At 46.6% G+C, this 20959-nt stretch overlaps 1 protein-coding gene across 1 annotated transcript in view; it reads left to right on the top strand.

The window, feature by feature from the left end:
• DHX29 (DExH-box helicase 29) overlaps positions 1-20959 on the top strand; it is a 930480-nt gene that overhangs the window by 541496 nt on the left and 368025 nt on the right. The window contains exons 7-8 of the mRNA XM_086960636.1: positions 8986-9112; positions 9790-9945. Coding sequence (XP_086816762.1) covers positions 8986-9112; positions 9790-9945 — 283 coding nt within the window. The remainder of the gene's footprint in view (positions 1-8985; positions 9113-9789; positions 9946-20959) is intronic.

The raw sequence follows: 20959 nt of genomic DNA, 5'->3' as shown, positions 1-20959 counted from the left end.
AGTGCAGTTTCTGCAGTGCAAACCCTTTTTAAATATGACCGTCCATAGACCAGCATACGCATACCATAAAAGTGCAACAAAGACAGACTTTGGGTCCAGGTGCAGTTCCTAAAGTCAGCTTTGACTGGTTTTTAAGTATGAAAGCCTGAGACCCCTAATGGATGCGCACTACTAGAAAGGGGTAGTCTTAGCACGTGATATTAAAGGTACTGTGCTGACTTTCATTAAGTTGTGCTGCCCACACAAGAGTACATTGTAACTACAATATTACAGATATAAATGAGTTACCACTATCATAAACAATTCAGACAGTCATTGTGTTGGAGACTGAAATTAAACTGGACAGCACGGGTAAATATAGAACAGATGATGTTGCAGCTTAGGGTTTTCTTTACAACGCTAGGATATCTGGAGAGGTCACCATAGGGTGCGGGCAGTGGAAGATAGTTGGGCAAGTATATATGCAAAAGCATATGGGCCCAGCAGCAGGCTGTCAGGCCAAGTAAGTGGACAGACACCATGGTGTGGGTGGAGGGCGGTTGGGCCATGACAGGCTATCCGCAGCCTGCACAAGACACCTGTCAGGCAACGAACAGGCTGTCTGGAAAGACTCAGATCCCCAGTAGCAAACATAAAGAAGGTGCCAACCTGTAACAGGAAGACTTCTTGAAAAGGTGGTCATGTAAACGCACAGGATGCCAAGTACTGTATGCGCATGATTAGTCTGTGCTGAACGTTAAAAAGGGGGCTAACACTGCACCTAGGGCTGTCCATGGTTCTACTACTAAAGCTGCAGACTGGCATGTCCCTTGGAATTGGAAATGCCCCTAGGATTGCCCCTGAGCTGGCACTGTACCATTGGCATTGCCCCCGAACCCACCCTGTAAATTATTCTGTCAGTTGGGCTGTGTTGCTCCTCTGGTTTTCACTCAGAGTGGCATTGCCTCTGTACCAGGTGGTGTCATTGGCTTTGGACCTGCCATTGTTGCCCCTTAAGCTGTTGAGATCTGTGGTACATGGTCTGCTTCTAAAGAGCAGGTAGTAAATGGGACTGGCATTTCTCATCAATCGTTGGGAGGAAGAAGCAGATGTATCTAGGCTGATCGTAAGGGACGCACTATGATGAAAGTATGACTACAGGGGTCCCTATGCCTGTCCCCCATGGGGCGTAAAAGACCCAACATTAGGCTATTGAAGAGCCAGACTAGTTAAGAGGTAGTCACAGGTCACTCTTTCTTAGAGGCAATGCTAAATGCATGGTTTCCTCACTAGGATCCTGCATGCCCATCCTGAAGAAAGCCTCAGACTCAATTAAGCCACAAGGCAGAAACATGTTGACGGTATCAGTGGTGATGGGGTACTAAATCCCCTTATCCCCACAATTGATTCGAACACCAAGTGCCATGTCTAGCGAATACATTTTTTTGGATGCCACATTGGTTTTTAACACACTTCAATCACAGGCCCATTCTTAGTTAGAAGATCCTCCCTGACTCCAGGTTAAGTCCCGCTCTCCATCAAACTGGGTTTTTGGAGAGCGTGGGTTGTCCTATGATGAAGCATGACACCTGGTGGTGTGTGAAAATAATCTGTTACATATTTGTGTATGTCCAGTACATATACTGAGTAGTGTTGGGGCGGACACATTATCAATATTGGAAAATATCTCGGGTAGCCAATTTAGTGTGCATAGTCCTCATCGCTTGTCAGGTTTCTGAGGGCACAGTAAGCTATGTCGATCAAATTATTGACCTCAGTTTCAATGTTGACATCCTCTGCAGCAGAAGGCCGCATAGTCAGTCTACTCCTGTGGTTTAATTTGAATCACGTCTTAAGATGCAATTTCCTTTCGGAGCCAGACACGGGTATGTGACCTGTTAACGAATTAGTGCCTGTGCTCTGGGAGGTCCGTTTTATTAGTGCTTGGTGCATTATCAGAACTTGAGGGCGCGGGCTTGTGAGCGGTGTCTAAAGCGGACATATGTATGTACACCACAGAAGCCTGCTGGGGCCACCTGAACGCTTAGCAGCCTGTGGAGAAGTGTGGCTCACGGTGTAGAGCAGGCAGACCCGGAAGCTGAGGTCAGACCCGGGACCAGGGTTCAATTCCCGACGCGGCAGGGTCTTGAGCTCAAATGTCCACGGACTCGATAATTCTCGCTTCGGTGCCTGCTCTAATCATGGGTTCTCACTCTGCAACTCTGGGCATTAAGCTTGCTAAATCTCCACAACGGCCCCCCTGCGGCGGGATGCCTGGCTTTCACCTTGGGGATGCCCTGTAGGGGCTATCTCACAGGGAAAAGCCAGGACGGGTTCCCAAGGCAAGCGCCGGGAAACCTCCGGGTAGCTGTGCGCTCAATAAATGCAATAATAATAATAATAATAATATCTCTGGAGGCCGAAGCGGACTGAGAATGTTGTGGGGCTCAAAGTTGTGATGCTTTGCTTGGAATTCCCTTTTATTAGACTTGACTGCCCTACTGCGGTCCCATTGGTGCGCTTTTGGAATTGTCAGTTCTGAAATGCTAACCGTCCACCCATAGAGAGTATTTGCCCTCCACAGCATTACAAAAGATCACTATACTTTTTAATTAAAAGTGATAGTTCTAAAACTAGGAGTGTTTTCAAAACTACAAAATGTCGTTTGTGCATGCACTCTTGTTTACTTTATTTATGTCAAGTTGCCTATAAGGGACACATAAATATCAGGAGATTGGTCTTTATCTTTGTCCCTGGGCCATAAGTCAAAGGATGGATTTGCCAGTAAGCAAGACCTGTGGCCAGCTTACATAAAACATACAGTCATTACATGCAGTTTTGTAGAGATATTTGTAGTGACTTAGTAATGCATACAAAATGTTTTCGCCAACTAATTGTGAAGGACTGTGTTTTTTTCACCAGTTGGTTGAGTCAAATATCCTTTTTACTTTGGTTATTCTATGCCAGTGGCAGTACAAAGCTGTTCTATGCAAGTGCAGTATTATAATGTTGGGACAGGAATGTTCCCTGCTTGGCAAACAGGAGTGCCCGATTGAATGTGCAAGAGTTTTTGTTGGGGCCCTGCATTCACGCTAATCTAGCACATACACGGAGGCTTATGCCTGTCTATAGCAACATCAGGTCCAGAACCTGTTTTTTTATTTTTATTTATAAATCTTTTTTATTAAACATGCATCGGTTCCAATAAACAGTACAAAGGTATCAGTCAGGTTATACATTGTTAAAAAGGGCACATGAGGAAAAGTGTCATATCTTTGCATCATAAGGAGGGGAACGTTACAGGATAAGGCGGTCAACTTGTTCAGCACAGCGGGCGGTACACACATGTCTCCAGGGTGCCAGAACCTGTTTTTGCACTTTGTGCGATGCACCAAGCGTGCCTTCATAAACGCCATAGGACTGCTGCAAGAGGAAGTGAGGCCAGGACCAATCCGTGCAGTGAGGGGACTTTTGGTTTTCCAAACAGTTCCCTTTGTAAACTGCACTAAGACTTTTAATAGCGAAGCAGCAAGGTATCATACAGCATCCTACTGTGTACCCGAGAGAATGGTACAACCGATGTCTGAGGACAACCATGAAGATCCTGCGCCACGTCCAAAGTAGAAGCCTGACAGGACTAGAGGCCACAAATGCCAAAGATGCTCTCCCACGAAGGCCCAGACTGGAGGCTGCAACTGCAATAATAGAACACCCATCAGAATGCAGTCTCACAGGCTGCAATTGTCAAAGACGAAGGGGTCCATTTACTAATTTTTAACCCCATGTTAGCATCACAAAAGTAACGGTAAACGACGCAAAATCTTTTTCCACCGATTTACTTTACAGCGTCAAACATTTTTTACGCTGGAAAATAACTTCAAAGTAACACAAAGCAGCGCATATCGCTGCTTTTCATTACTTAGCGCCAAGGGGGTGTACCATGGGTGGTGCATTGGCGTTCCCATGCAGCCACCCAAGTTTTCTGATGCTAAGCTCTATTTACTTTAAAAAGAAGACCTGGTTTAGCATGAGAAAATAGCACCCATTTCAAATAGGCGATATGAAGGAGAAATGCTTTAATTTTTCCTTTCTTTTCTGATTTTGTATATGTGCTGCTCTGTACAGCAAACATGCAAGATGGAAAAAGATTCAAAGTTAGTCTAAGCATGGTATCTTCCAGTACAAACTGTATGTTAGACTTGTGGAGACAACCTTGCACTATGGTGTGTCCTTGGCGCACGGCTGCACATTTCTGCACAGACGTTAGGGAGAGAGGGGGAGAGTGCAATATTTCTATAAATATAGTGCTCTCATGCTGCGGACATCAGGGGACTAGGTTAGTGCTCAAGACGTCTGGACGGATCCACTCGCCTACCCTGCCCCATACACCCTACGTATGCATCGATGGCACATTCTGGCAGCACCACTATCCTTACACTGAATGTGCGCGGTATGCACACTGCGCGCAAGAGATACACAGTATATGCTTACATTAAACGCCACCATGCACAAATTTGCCTTCCTACAGGAGACGCACCTTTCGGCAGGGGAGGTGGCAAAACAGCGTAGGCGATGGAGGGGTATCCTATGTGCCACTACATACTCGGCCTTCGCTCGGGGCACTCTCATATGGGTACGTCCCGGTGTTCCATTTCAGGAACAGTCTCACACCATTGATCCAGCAGGCCGATACGTGTTTTTGCACGGACGATTGGACAGCCAAGCAGTGCTACTGGGGAGTATCTATGAGCCCAACGTAGACCAACATACATTCTGTGACACGCTATCCACCCCCTTAAGCACATACACGCAAGTTCCCTGTATCCTGGGTAGGGACTACAATTGCGTGCAAAATATAACACTGGATATGTCCAACTCTCCCCATCCAACGTCCCCCATTGCAATGCAGGCAAAACGATTTGCGACATGGACACAACACTGGTCCCTCGTAGATGCCTGGCGAACCCTGAATCCCAATATGAGACTCTACTCGTTCCATTCAAGGCCTCACGACATTATAGTGCGCCTGGACTGTTTCCTCTGCTCCTCCGCTATCCTACCTCTTATTTCTGACACAGACTATCTAGGCAGAACCATATCAGATCACGACGCCCACACACTAACAATCCGATGGCGCCCACCGCATCCCCCTGTCCCTACTTGGCGCCTCCCTAGGGACTGTCTTGACGACCCGGTTTTTAAACAGACTCAAGCAGACCACATACGCCATTATTTCCAAGAAAACACAAACACGGACACTACATGCGCGCAGGAGTGGGATGCCTTTGAAGTTGTAATGCGAGGTACCTGCATTCGTCACATTACAGGAGTCCGACGGGTCCTGGAGCGCGACATCCAAAGGGCAGAAGAAGCGCTGGAAGACCTCACCAAGGAGGCCAACCCAGATAACGCCACGCCGGCTCGGATTGCTAGCGCCAAAACTGCCTATGGGGAGGCGCTGGCGAGCATGCAGTGATATAATTTTGCGGCGCATGCGGCCCGTGTCCACAAAGAGGGAGACAGGGCGGGCACTTTATTGGCATGGCTCATTAAGCAGGACTCGACCCTTCCGCCAGTCACAGTTATCCGTAATGCTCAAGACCCTCTTCTAACTCACAGGACCTGATCCTGAAAGCCTTTCAAGAGCACTACACACTATTATATGTCAGTCCCACTCAGACACTTGAGGAACCTCTCTCCTATTTTCTAGACAGATTCCAGCTACCCCACATGGACCGCGACACCCGCCGCGACCTGGACGGACCCATCAAGGCGACGGAAATCAGACACGCAATGAAGGCATTAGCAACCCGAAGGCTCCTGGATTAGACGGCCTTCCGCTAGAATTTTACCACGCCTTTGCGTCCCAATTGGTCCCCCAGCTGGAGTTGCAATTCCAGGCGGCCCTAGACTGGGTTGCTTTACCCCAATCCATGTGCGAATCAGTCATAGTGTCTCTTCTTGAGCCAGATAGGGACCCCCATCGGCTGGGCTCCTATCGACCTATTGCCCTACTGCCAGCAGACTATAACATTTATGGAAAGATCTTGGCGGACAGGTACGCCATGGTCCTTCCACAGCTGATCCACCCGGATCAGAATGGTTTCGTTCCGGGCACAAATACATCGTACAACATCAGGCGGCTGTTTCACGTGCAGGAACAGATATGTGACCGATTCAGTCGGGCAGCGTGTTTGGTGTGGGACCTCGAGAAAGCTTTTGACACCCTCTTGTGGGCTTATTTATTTCAGGTCCTGCAGCACATGGGCATAGGACCCCGTCTACTAGCCTACACTAAGCTCATTTGCTCTGCGCCCAGTTCTAGAGTGAGACTAGGCCCTCTTATATCTGCCTCCTTTCCAGTCCGCCGGGGCACCAGGCAAGGCTGTCCACTCTACCCCCTACTCTTCGCCATGGCAATGGAGCCTTTAGCAATCCACCTCTGTGCCGCGGGCGAGGAGTGGGGTATCCCAATCGCCAACTCAACCCATGCAGTGTCGCTATACGCTGATGATGTGCTCATTTATGTCTGGGATATTACAGCAGATCTAACCCCTATACTACGCATTTTACAAGGCTTCGATGAAGTGGCGGGACTCAAAGTCAACTGGTCCAAATGCACTGTCTATCCCTTGGTGCAGGCCCTGCCCCAATGTCAGTTACGACTGGGTAATGTGGACATCTCATGGAGCCCCCAAGCGGTCACATACCTAGGAGTCCGGCTCTATCATACGCCACGGGACATATGCGAGGGTAACTACCGTAAACTGATGGCTGGCATTAGGTCCTCTGTCCACTTTTGGAAAGATCTCCCGCTCGCAGTCACAGGGAGGATAGCGATTGCAAAAATAATCCTCGTTCCACGACTGCTCTATTTTTTTTCCAATCTCCCGGTGGTTCCCCCACGATCCTTTTTTCGCGAGCTTGACGACCTGCTGGGGATCCTCATCCATAACTGCAACTGCCCCTTGACCAGAGAGGGCTAGCGGCCCCATTCTTTGAGGCGTACTTCTTGGCCGCCCAGTTGCAATGGGTGTCGCGTTGCGCGGCGGGCCGGGCGCAGAGGGAACTGATCACTACGACCGGGCACATTCAAATCCCTACTATCCATCGCATGCTGTTACCAGGGGCTACCCCACCGCCGACTAAGCCACTTCAGGTGATGACTGCACGCGCCTGTCTAGCGCGCCTTTATAGAATGCATTGGGCTGCACCTCCGTACTCCCCGCTTCTGCCGCTAGTAGGGTCTGACTATGCCTTGACAGACGTAGGAATGCTATATTTTAATGGGCAATTACAGACATTTGAAACACTTGTAAACAACTTTGAACTTACCAGGGGACAGTTTCTATTGCACAGACAGCTCCTAGAAGACTGTCGCAAGCAGTGGCACACGATTGACACAGAACCCCACACACATCCGGTAATCCATGCGATCCTGCAGATGGGTCCAGGGTGACACTTAGTCACCTGTTATATAAAGCCATACGTACCCTCAAACAATCCACACTGGCCCTTCCCAGAGAACAATGGGAAACCGACTTTCGCAGGCCACTACGTAACAGGAAATGGACTTGGGGACTTGAACATACCAAAAAAGTATCCCGCAACTACTGATTCAAAAACATACAACTACACATTCTGCATAGGGCTTACCTCACTCCCGAAAAACTTCAGAAGTACTTCCCGGACAGCTCCTTAGCCTGCCCTAGATGCCTGGAGCCCAATGCCTCCTTTTTACACATGTTCTGGGATTGTCCATCGCTTCATAGTTATTGGCACACAATCCACACAACCCTTCGAGAGGTCACAGGGCTATGGGATCTTTACACTTGGAAGGTCATCGCCCTGGGTATCCATAAGCAACACAAACACATGAAAGTAGAGAGATGATTCGCCTCCCTGGTACTCCTCCTGGCCAAGCGATGCATCACTGTGCACTGGAAGGCGCCCGAGAGTCCTCCCCTGGCGGAATGGGAGGGAGCGGTCAAAAAGTGGGGCACGGCAGAAGAAGGTCTACTCCGAGCGGAGGAAATCCAGGGAATCCGCAAACATCGAGTTTCCATGCCCTGGGCAATGTTACTTCATTCATTTGCGCAAGAAACAACAACAGTGGCAGGACCCCGGTCGACCAGTTTCCCCGGGGCCCCCATAGCCCATGAGACTACCCAGGGGCCCAGACGCCCGACAGATCACAACGGTCGGCCACAACCGACTCATCACCACACCCTCAGGAGGATAGCGATCAAGGATCCCATCTCCCCCTCTCCACCGCACCTGCGCAATTCCAGCAAAATACCCTGCAATAGTACAGCTCTCAGGCAAATTCCTACACGAAATCATTATATACGACACAGTGCACCCCAGTTTTATATATCCCCAGTTTGTTCAAGGCTAACACACAGCTGACATCCCATAACCCCTATAACAACGTGCAAGGGGGGAATAGACACAACCCATAAACTCAGCAAGGCGCAGCGACCACCGTGCCGGCTTATTAGCGATAATTGGACCCAGACCTCTACGATCTGTCGCCAGCCAAGATGCTGAGTGGAGGACTTACACCCTAGGACTATACGCCCTAATGTCAACGTTGAGCACGATTACGCAATCTTGCTTGTAAGACAATATCACCTTCATTGAAAATGTGTTGCATGCGCTATTAAATAAATGGCAGTGAAACAAGTGGCCACCTATTCCTCTTGTCTTCTACTTGGGGTTAGGATTCTTGAGTAAGGGCGCAATGTTTGCCGGATGGTGGTGGGTCCTTTGCAATGGCCAATGTTAATTCTCCTTGTCTATAGGGGCTGGAGTGCTGGAAAACCAATAGTGGTCAACAGCAGCGATGTGATATTTGGTGTTGTTTTTAATGAGAAATCTTAACGCCGTTTTGCTGTGGTTGGATGCTGGCTAGACTGGTTGCTTTCCTAGTACTGAGCATGCATGTAAAAAACAAAAAAACAACAAAAAACGTTATTTCTAAAATGATTAAAATTTTTCTAACAGAATGAAAGATACTTGGAGCTAACAGCAAAACTTTTGGATGCAAAGGCCGAGGCTGCCACCTCCAAGCAAGACAAGGACAAGCAGGGTCAGAGGAAGGCGCAGGAGCGCATCAGAAGACTTCAACAGGGTATGAACTTTCAATGTTCTATTATCAGATATAAACCCTTCTTGCCCTGGCAACTTTCCTTCTACGTCGGTGGATAGCAGTAAGGTTACTTCAATATGACTGACTTTGATGTAGTATAGCTCTTTTTTCGTTGACAGCAGTGCTGTCGTTCAGACTCGAGTGTGTTGCCTTTGTTTTGCCCAAACTCCTTGTGGTAGTTTTTGGGGAGGTTGCTTTCGAAGTGTTTAAAAGTCTGCCATGTCATTCTGAAGATTGGTTTGTCAGAGATTCGTAAATAAATGGTGTATTCGTCGAGCCACACCCCGTACTAAACTAATAAACGTACAACTCCATGAATGAGGCCCCCACTCCACAATCTGCCATGCCCACATGTGATTCTCCTGTAATGTAACAAAGGCTCACGAAATAAACATTTGTTTTGTTACCAGGAGTTGAACACATTGGATCAGTTCTCATTTCAGGTGGAATATAAACTAAACGATTGTATACATTTGTGGACTTTAACAAACTATATAAAATAAAGAAGTGTTTGGTAGAAGAATCTGACAATGGTTAAATATAATTTTCTCTGCTAATGTGGTTTGACGCCTCAAAATGGTTACGCTATATTTTGCTGCAAACCTGACGTCGAAAACCATGCCACTATTTTTTTAAGTCACCCCTGTTCCCTTCTACAGAAATGGATACGTTGGAAGAACATCCCATGTTTAATCCTGCTATTAAGATACCGGAACTAAAGAATGAGAAGAAAAAAACTCCTGCATCCGATTCATCCGAAGCCCCTGTGGACCTCAATTTGTTCGACCAACCGGAAGCTCCTCCAGATGAGAAAGGTAAGAAGAAATGGATCAGGAGTAGCAATGGGAAGTGTCGCAGAAGCATGGTACGTTGCAATCGGTAGGCATTATTATTGTTATTATTATTACTGCTATAAAAGCACATTAAAATCGGGAGCTGATGACACATTATCCTGAATTTGGAAGTAACATTTAAGTGCGCTTAATGGTTTTGTAATGAAAATGTTAGTGTGAGTATCTTTTGTTGAAAATATGGACTCTATTCTCCCAGCTTGGATGTCTCCAGTTCTGCTGTGGGAAATTGATTGTTTTTTAAAGCCCGGAGCCTCATTTTCAAGCCTTTGGTCTGTCTTTCCTAGTTTTGTTGTGGTGTATTTGAGTTCCCGTCTGGGCTTTCTTGCTTCTTGTACTCACAGTTATGACACAGTTCAGGGGTTTCCGAAAAGGTGGATCTTACTGTTCACATTACCTAGAGGCTGTTCTGCTTTTTGTGCCAGTAGGCCCCCCCCCACATGCCTCCTCGCTTATATGAAACGGCCTTTCAGTGCGGGAAAGTGTGAGACTGTTCTCCAGTGTTCCTCCTATGCTTCAGGTCATGAATTTTCGCACATATTTACATTTGTTCAGTAGAACTTCTTATCAGAGTCCTGGGGTCCTGATAATGCAGTTAGAGACATCACTTACACTAACCAATCCTCTGTGTTTGGGCAAGGAGTCTTATAGGCGATATGCAAAAAAAGTCCGGATTCAGAGTGAATGGGCAGACTATCTTAGGCCCAAGAAGGTGGCATCCTTCATATCCCTTCGAGACCGTTCCAAGGAGAGCAACAATACCTGCAGCTGCTGGTATTTGAGGACATCGCCTGGCTTGATGAAAACAACACTATTGAAAGAGTTGTTGTTCCTGGTGCAGTCTACTCTACAGCTCCCTGAACCCAGGGACCATTAGCCGTACAACCTTAATATCCACTATTGAAGTTTGCGCTTCAGTCCTATAGTTTGAACAAACAGCTAGAAAGATTGGGACAATGCTAACACCTCGCTTAGAAACAGAATGACCTTGAATTGCTCTGTAGTTAATACCAGACCATTGCTTGCCCGTAGCATAGAGTTCTAGAATAACATTTTGCGTGTAATGCTAGATCTGATTGTTGTTATTGAACCTGGTTTGATGAAGTGTTAGGCACTGTGATTTTCTTGTCCCTCCCTTGTGATCGTTTAATGTTAGGGCTACTCACGCAAGGGATCATAGATGGAGGCGTGTAAGTTATCTATGGTTCTTCTTTACCTAATCATGCTATTGTATTGCAGAATTTACCTTATTCAAAATTATGAATGGCAAAATGTGCTAAGGCCCTCTGAAAGCCACAGTTCTTGCTGTGATATAATATTCAAGATGTTATCCTAAGTACTATGAATCCCCATGTTATATTTGCATCCTCCCAGGACTCTGGGTAGAATAAAAGTATTTGTTACAGTCGATTTATTTTATTTGGTGACCATTTATTTACTTATTTATAGCATTTTATAAAACGTAAACATGACCATTGAGATATCAGAGCGCTGTACAAAGATAGTGTTGGATGAGGGTTGGGGGACAGTAAGGCATAAGTCTCTAAAGAAACGTTGTACATAGGAGTCAAAAAGTGGGTTATAAAAATAGTAGGATACAGTACAAAATGGGGTACAAAATAGGAGCCAATATCACATTATGAAACGCTGTTCCTAAGAATCGAAAAACTGGATGCCAAAAATAGTATGGTACAATATACAAAGTTGTGAAAGAACAGTTTCAAAGTAAATTCTCTTATGTTACATTTCTGTCTAGTAGTAAAGCTGTAACTTCTGTCTTGAAGAGATTGCTTGAGGTGATTGCCCTCATTGATGGTGGTAGAATTTCATATGTTTAGAGTGAAAGTGAAAGTGCGGCTGCGAGTTTTTGATTTTCTACAGCCTCCTGAAAGCTTGCTTCTATATAAGGGACCATGGTTGAGGTTGTTGGGATTTAAGAGGTGGGGAGAAATTGATTAATTTGGTTTTCAGCGGATTTTAGTTTTAGTTTTAGATGGTTGGGTGCCAGCCAGTCCTGTGTTTTCCTCAGGGTGTCATCCAGTCTCCGGATATCCTCTTGAGGGGAGGGCTTGAGGTAGAGTTTAGTGTCATCTGCATACATGTGGTATGAGGTTTTTGATTTTTTGAGGATTACAGTGAGTGGTTCCATATATAGATTGAAGAGCGTTGGTGAAATATATAGATTGAAGAGCGTTGGTGAAATTGTGGATCCCTGCGGAACTCCCATGGTGATGTCTGCTACATCAGATAGGGTGTTGACGATTTTAATTCTTTGCTGCTGGTTCGGAAGGAAGGAGGCGAACCTGTTAAAGACGGTCCCTGATAGACCCATTCTGTCTTCAAGGGTCTCCCTGAAGCGTTTGTGGGAGACCATGTCAAACACCGCTGATAAATCCATGAGTATTGTCTAGTGATGTCACTATATAATCTAAGATGTTTAGAATGGCGACCTCAGTATTGTTTTCCGGCCTGAAACCTGATTGACGATTGTCTAAAAGCTCTGAATTCTTGATGTGTTCACATAGCTGATAATGGGTGCACTTTTCTACCTGTTTAGGCAGGAAAAGGCAGATTTCATACTCGTCAGAAGTTGTTTAAGTCATTCTGGTCAAGGCCCTTTTTAGGTTTCGACTGCAAAAAAGCTGCGCAAGCAGCTTTTGCGCAGGAGAAATCTAATGAGTACAGTATGTTGCTCGGGAATCCGCCCTCTGTTCCATTGGCTAGCTCCATAAATGGAGGATAGCCATTGGAACAGAGAGGCGTCCGTCTTGGCCGGACCAGATTCGGGGGCGTTCCTGAGAATTTTTGGCTTTTGGCTACGTCAGGCAACGTCCGCCAAAAGCCAAAAATTCATTGCCCATGAAATCGTCCCTGCCGCCGCCCGGCGCCCGACCAGGAAGTCAGGCAGGCCGGGGGCGGGCCCCCGGGACAACCGGAAGTAGGAGGGCGGGAGCCTAACCCGCCTCCCCCGGAAGAATCGCGGCTGCATTGGGCACCGGGGCAGGCAGGAGCCTACTCTGCGCCCCGGTGCACTCACCCGGAAGAAGAGAGGCGGCGGATGGTGCAGGCGGGGCTCCGTTGCGAGGAGGAGAACCCCGCCGCCCAGGAGAAAGGAGCCGTCTGCCTGTCCAGCCACGGGACCTCCATGCGGGAGCCTACCCCGCCTCCCCCGGAAGAATCGCGGCTGCATTGGGCACCGGGGCAGGCAGGAGCCTACTCTGCGCCCCGGTGCACTCACCCGGAAGAAGAGAGGCGGCGGATGGTGCAGGCGGGGCTCCGTTGCGAGGAGGAGAACCCCGCCGCCCAGGAGAAAGGAGCCGTCCGCCTGTCCAGCCACGGGACCTCCATGCGCTGAGGAGGGCCCCGCATCCTGCCGGAACCGCAACAGCAGGAGAAGCCGGTGAGTGGGGCAGCTGTTTCTGCTGTTCCCTGCTTGTGCCTCGGTTTTCGTGCCTCTGTGGCCGGCTTCTGGGTTGTCGCGCCTGTGCGCAGATCTATAGCAACCCAGCTTGGCGTGCATCTCCCGCTGCCATCTCAGTGGGCGATGTACTGGATTTCTAGGACTTGTTTGGTCTTCCATGTCTGGTTTTGCTGGGGAATAGCTATTACCTCCCACTCAGTCAAAAGATGGAGGAACAAGTCAGTGCAGATGTCCTGAAAAAGAAAGAGCTCCAAATAAGGAGTGTTGTTCGTATGTGTCTTGAAAGCTGGATTCATTATCCTGCTATGGTTACACTAATTTTTCCGTAGTGAATGTCATGTCAGTCTCCTCGCTTCACGGGTTGGCTGAATCTCCAAAACCTGAATGTTGCTCCTGATAGGAACTGGACCCCTCCTAACTACTCTTGAGCTACAATAGATACTGCCCCCTTTGAACTAGTACTGCAATTCCTCTAAGGCCTTTTACTTGGATCCATGAAGCACTGTCCTGCAGGTGCTCTGTAGAATGCAAGAATTTTGAATGGCCTTGCGCCCATTTGTCGGACCAGCTTGACAAGGCCTGCCATAGGCCATGCTGCTACACGTGCTGGACAGTGAGCCAAGTGATATTATATTCTCAGGTCATAGTCACCCTCCCTAACATAGAAAGGAACACAGGAGGGTCCGAATCACTCAGAAAGATTCCACTGTAACATATAGTGGGGCACTGAGTGCAGCAAGGTTTGCAGCTGGAATTAGGACGTTCAGCTACATTTTAAATGATGCTGGCTTCCTGTTGTACTCGCAGCTACACCAGTATTCAAGCTGCTATACATTTTGCAGACAGCTGTTAATCTAATTACTCTTCATTATCTGACCAACAGAATGCATCGCTCTATATGTCAAAATTATAATCTGCAACATTAACGTCTTTTTTACAGGGAGGCGGGAAGAGGGGGATTAAATAAAGGGATAGCCAATGGAACAAAAATTCCAGAATGGTACAGATATGAAATAAAGTTGAGGGATAAAATAATGTTTGGCATAAGAGAAGAGTTAAACTTAAATAGAAAAGGTTAGTTTAAAGGAAAAAGGTCAGGTTAAGGCAAGAAGTAAGGAATATCTTTGTTAATAACAAAAAGTAAATAAGGAAAAAGTATCCTTTAAGAAAAGATATTTAGATTAAACACCCACAGATTAATCACCTGTGATTAACCTTTAAGCAACGAATGCATTCTAAAACAACACACGGACACCATGCAAAAGCCATTGGTGCAACTTCAAATAACAACCCCCTTTTGGCTTCAACATGTAATTTTTGAAGTTTACTTGTAGAAGGATTCAGTTTGAGGTTTGCGTCGCCGAGACAAACGCAATGCTTTTTTTCTCACTAGAACTTGTTGAACAGCGCTCATTCACGCGGTCGCCAGAGCCTAAACGAGAGAGCTTTGCCGTCGCTCACATCAAGGACAAAACACTCGCTCGCCATCTCCCTCCTGCACGGAGACGCCGAGTCAGGATTCCGGGGTTTGCAGTAATTACCGAACCCGTTGGTCGTTCACAACAAGATTTTCACGAGGTATAAACCTGTTGGAATTAGTGCAGGAAAAAAAATCTAATATTCCGAATTTCCGACTCAGAACCGGGTAAAAAGCATTGCCACTGTATAGTCCATTCCGATATGCAATGCAGTAACTCCGCACTTTGTAAAATAACAATCCCCACCACGGTATGAGTAATTCCGGGTGCCTTGCATAGTATGACATCACTATCCCACGGGTAGAAGATAGCTAGTGGCCTGTCCTCCACCGTCGTACTAGCTGTAGAAATGCAAACCACGGTGCTTTGAGCAGTATCCCACTAAGCATTTGCAAACATATAAACTTCCGGTCTTTGGTATGATAATGGTGCTGCGCTCAGCAGTTTTCGCCCTGATGGATATATGTTGTGTTGTTTAGTTCCCCACTCACTCCTCCAGACGTTGATTGTGAGCTACAGAAAATGTAACCAGAAAAGAAATGAAGGCCCGAGGGTGGAACAGCCGCGGCCCGCTCTGCTGTGTATTAGTCTCCGAGGCGGGATGGAAATGTTCCTGATTAGGCCCATTAAGCGGAAACCGCGGCACGCAGCCAGTAATGAGGTGAGAATTTTCACAGCGTCAAAATCAGCAGTAAAATAATTCACACAGCAGTTGGAGAGCACCCCAAACAAATCAAACAGCTCCTTTCTCATTCTGCCTGCTTTCTAATTACCTCAGCATGATTCAAAGCGTTTGAAAGTTCCATTGAAATTATCGTATTACAAGCTTTCTAGCATCTGAATAGATGAACGTGGTATTGTCCCAAGTCCCTATTTTAAATGGATGAACTGGATTAAATTCAACATCCAGTTGTTATCAAAATGGCTTCTCTTCTCCGGGGATAGTTTAGCTGATCTTGGCACATTTATGGAGCGCGCTTTAAGTTGATAAACCTGTAAGCAGTAAGAATGAAAATGTGGGTTGTTAATAACTGTTTAATATATCGGCTTCATTAGTTAATTAATTACATACTATAGTGGTATCTGTGAGGTGCTTAATATCAGGGGCGGCTCCATCGCCCCACTGCTATCAGAGCAGTGGAAAAGGAAAAATAAACAACGTTATTATCATTTTATTTTTCATATCTACGGGGCTAGGATAGGGCGAGGTGGAGCTGGTGTCACAGGGAGGAGGAGTGGTTTGTGCACAATAAGAGCACATGAAAGTTTGGCTGGCCATCTTGGGCCGGCCAAACAGTCATGCGCACTTAGCATGTTCTCCACCCGGCTGTATTTCACAGCCTGGGTGGAGAGCATGCACAGTTTCCCACACCCTGTCCGAACGCTGATCCACGGTACTCAGACCAATCACGATGCTGCGGTCCTGCTTGTGACAGCAGATTCGTAATTGGCTTAGGGGAGCCTGTGTGCTTCATGCTTCTGGAACTTGGAGTCCAGAAGAGAAACAGAGGAGAGACAGTGGCTGTGAAGAGGTAAGTGTGTTTTTTAATATTTTGTTTTTTCCATCTCCCCTGCCCCGACTCACCATCCCTGTTCCCTACCAGATGACACTGATTTTACAATGGCAAATCAACACTATGGTCAGTAAGGCACAATATCAATTGTGTTTTCTCTGAGTAAATTTGCCACTACGTTCCAGAGCAAGATCTGAAAACTCTTCTTCAATCACTGGTGCATTCCAGAATCAACTACTATAACTCCTCTTCACTGGTCTCCCCAAGACTCATCCCACTCCTCTTAAATCAGTTCTACACACTGCAGCACATTTCATCTATGCTGGCCAAAAGGAATGACCATATTTTACAACGGTTACATGTATAAAACATGGCCATATACAAAACAATTATTCACACAGAAGAGGAGGGGTGAGGGTAACGGACACTACTACTCCGGACCCCCAGAAAACACTTACATGCACCAGAAGGTGAAGGGAGTGGTAAAATATCTCTATATGTGGTGGCACGTGCTGTGTGTCTTAATATTGCCCTCATTCACACAGTTGTGTGACATGCTTACTCATAGGGCTGCTTCAAAACACCACTGCGCAGCCAACACCTGGAGTGGTAGGGGAAGACAAAACACAACACAAAAGAGAAACAATTAATATCTAAAGTGACTGGGATCACCGGAAGTGAAAGTGCAGTGTAAATTAAAACTAGCTCGAAGGTGTGCTTATACTTTATTCCTGGACCCTCCGGCTAGGATCAAAAACATTAAGGATAGTGGTGATTTGGAGATGCTATGTGTTCCTTACACCCCTCCTTACTGCCAAATCGTCGGCATGTTTCAGTCGTAAATTTGTGCCGCTGGCCTTCTTCAGGACTTTACCGGTCCCAGAATATAGTTGTATATCTCTCACCTCAATGTCCAAGCAGTAAAAAGAACAATTGATTACTACCTTTTATTGCCTTTCCACATCAAGGCCTTTTGTTTGTGTTTTTTTATATATATAATTTATTTTGGATAAGTTATCTGGCCTTTGTGACCTTATTGAAATGTTCACTGAAACATGTTTTGTCAAAGTATTGTGGTTTCTATGGTGATATTTTGTCTGTTTTGCGTTATTCAATTTGTGTCGCAATGTATGGTGGTGCAGTGTATGACTGGGCGTTCTAGACCAAGTGAGTTGGGAAGGGAGCAATTATTGTATTGCACAGTCTTGAATACACTACCTCCTACAGGGACGCCTGCTGACTCTCCTCTTGATACTCTTCTGCAGGAGTAAATGCACAAGCCAGTTTTCATCGTAGTGCAAAATGATAACTGAAATAGTTGCAATCCAAATCGCATTTGCGAGAGATTAAGCTATTGCCATTGTAAATGACAATGCCATTTATTTATCTGTTTTCAAAACCAACAAATAAATAAAAAGTTTGTAATTCACAATGCCAATAGCTCAAACTTTTCCAAAGGCGAAACCGTTGCATTGTAAATGCTTGTTTAGTAGGGGGGGATACTTGGGCCATCCTCAGGCAATCTGGGAGCAATCCTGGCTGGAGAGATGCATTCACAGTTTTCGTTAATAAGGGAGTGATGGATTAGTGGATCTCATTCAGTAGGTGAGAGGGAACGGGATCATTGAAATGCAGGGTTGGATTGGGAATAAAAATTGGCCCGGGCACGCAAAAAGAAGTGGCCTACATTTGCGTATTGCCTTTCCACAAAACACTGCTTCTGCAAAATGTTATAAAAAGAGGGGTGGGGGGGTGGGGTGAGGTTTAAAAAAATGCACAGATTAGTTCACACTGGTGAAACACACCTGAAAACAAATGAGGCCACTTCTGCTTAGGCCCCCTGCCCCTGAAACTGTTCCAGAAGGCTCAGTTCTTCCTTGTGACAGTTGTGGTGTGTAGTTCTGCTTTCTTCCTTGTGTAGTGGGAGTGGGGTTGAAGGATTCCCTGATTTGGGCATAAGCCTGGCTGGGGATAGAGTTTAGTATGGTTATGGTTTTCTCTTTAAAGATAGTTGAGAATTTGTTGCAGATGTCCGTCAAGTTGCTTGCAGGTGTGGGATCAGCCAGTTTTCCTGATTGTTTTTTTATTGTGTTAAAGAGTTTTATGGGCCTATTCTTCGCGGTGTCTAGCTGATATCTGATCGCTGCTGTTTTGGCATTCAAGATTCAAGATGGGTGAGGAGTTGGCCTAACGGCTACGGCTACGGCGTTCGACTTCGGACCTGGGGAACTGGGTTCGAGTCTCGGTAACAACGCTGAACATTCTGTGATTCTGGGCAAATCACTTAATCTCCCCGTGCCTAACAAAAATGAATGTGTGTCCTCATGTAACGTAACTAGTGTTATGTGAATCACTCTGATACCCGATTCGGTTGCGGGTTAAGTTCGAGCTATATAAAACTCCGCAAAAAAAAATAGAAAAAATATTCTTTTTGTATGAGATTTTGTGTCTTCTCAGCTGTTCGAGATGGGTGATGTTTGGTCCTTCCTCAATAGTTGTTCCAGATGTCTTCGTTGTTGTTTTGTATTGTTTGTTTGGTTGAACCACAGTACTGAGGTTTTATACTTTAGCCTTTTATGCTGTAGTGGAGTGGCCTTTTGAGCAATGTTGGTCATACTGCTGTTGTAGAGAAGTATATATTCTTGAACCAAGGTTTGGTTAATCGGTGTACTGTTTACGCGGCTGTAGTATGTATGTATGTATAGGCGTTCTTATATAGCGCTGTAACTGTCACCCGACGGGCATCCTGGCGCTTGGACTGTTAAGACACACAACATGATGTTTCCAGCTTCCAATCTATTTACATTGTTCTGGGGAACAGATGGGTCTTTAATGCTTTTTTAAAGGAGGAGAGATCTTCCAGGCCCTCAGGCCTAGCGGTAGAGAGTTCCACAGCAGCGCTGCGGTAGACCTGAAGGACCGACCACCCATCCGGGACCTCAGAAACTTGGGTACTACCACCAAGTAAGCCGAGGCTGACCGGAGTGGTCTTGAAGGGATGTACCAAGAAAAAAGATCCTGCAGAGGGGACGGGCCTTGACCGTGTAAAGCTCTAAAAACCAAACACAAAGCTTTGAAGTTCACCCGTTGAGAGATTGGCAACCAATGTAGGTCCCTAAGTGCCTTGGCAGAAGAGTCCAAGCGGCGTCGCGAGAGTGCCAGTTTGGCAGCGAAATTCTGTACTCGTTGGAGTTTTCCTAGCAAAGAAGCTGGAGCCCCCAGCAGCAGTGCGTTGCAATAGTCGAGACGACTTAAAATTATGCTCCGCACTACCTCTGGTCTAGCCTGTACCGGGAGCAAGGGTAGAATCTTTCGCAAGGATCCAAGTAATGCCATACACGTGGCCACCGTTTTATTCACTGATGTGTCCAGCTGTAAGTCGGAGCTAAACATTACCCCCAAATTCCGAACCGATTCAGCGGGCAAGCTAGTACCTTGGAAATCGGGAGGCCAAAAGCCCTGTGGTAGGGGTCTGGGGGTCCGATCTAAAGAGCAATGTAGCACCTCGGTTTTCGAGCTGTTAAATTGTAGGGAGTTGTTACCCAACCATTCTGCCGTGGTGCTCATGCATCGATGGAAGACCTCCTGTGACACCCCGCCCTTACCTTCAAACGAGAAGATAAGTTGGGTGTCATCGGCGTAGTTGGTGACTGTTATGCCAAAAGATTTAATCAGCATGATCAGGGGACGGAGGTAAAGATTGAAAAGAATGGGGCTGATGGCCGAGCCCTGGGGTACTCCCTGACCAACCCTCTTGATGTTCGATTGAAAGGGTGGCAGTGCAACTACCTGGTGCCTATGATCGAGATATGACACCAGCCATTCAAGGGCCAAGCCCGACACCCCAGCCTCCGTCAATCTCCTGATCAGGATTGCATGGCTGACCGTGTCGAACGCGGCCGACATGTCGAGCAGCACTAAAAAGGCTGCTCGACCCTAGTCGGCCCGCGTCCGAAGGTCATCAAGAACAGTCACCAACGCCGACTCTGTCCCATGTGCCGGTCTGAACCCAAACTGAGCCACATCCAAACAATCAGTAGTCTCAAGAAAGTTGGAGAGATGTTTTGTGGCCAGTTTCTCTAGAATTTTAATAGGGAATGGCAAGAGGAGATGGGCCTAAAGTTGGCTGGGCATGTGGGGTCCAGATTCTCCTTTTTAAGCAGTGGAGAGACCACTGCCATTTTCCAGCAGTCTGGAGTCCCTGACCCAAGTTTTTCTCTCTTCTCATTTGCCCTTTGATTGAATTCTTGTGTGGAGATTTGAAAAAGGATTTGATAGTGGTCTAACCAGTCTGTTGGGGTGATGTCTATCATGTTTACTGGACCCGGTTTAGCGGTGATGAGGTAAAGTGTGGCGCCTTTGAGTTGGCTTCTTAACCATCTTGAATAAATTTAAGGTCCTGAAGCAGGTTTCTGAGTGCTGCCACTTTGGGGAATTTGTCATTGTTCCAATGCAGGTTGAAATCTCCTAATAATATTGTATTAGAGAGCGTGGTGGCATTGAATGTTATCATTTCCATTAGTTGTTCCAGGAAGACTGTGTTGCTGCCAGGAGGATGGTATAAA

This window comes from Lissotriton vulgaris, chromosome 3_1 (assembly GCF_964263255.1).
Source record: "Lissotriton vulgaris chromosome 3_1, aLisVul1.2, whole genome shotgun sequence".
Lineage (NCBI taxonomy): Eukaryota > Metazoa > Chordata > Amphibia > Caudata > Salamandridae > Lissotriton > Lissotriton vulgaris.
This window is presented reverse-complemented; position numbering and strand designations above follow the sequence as displayed.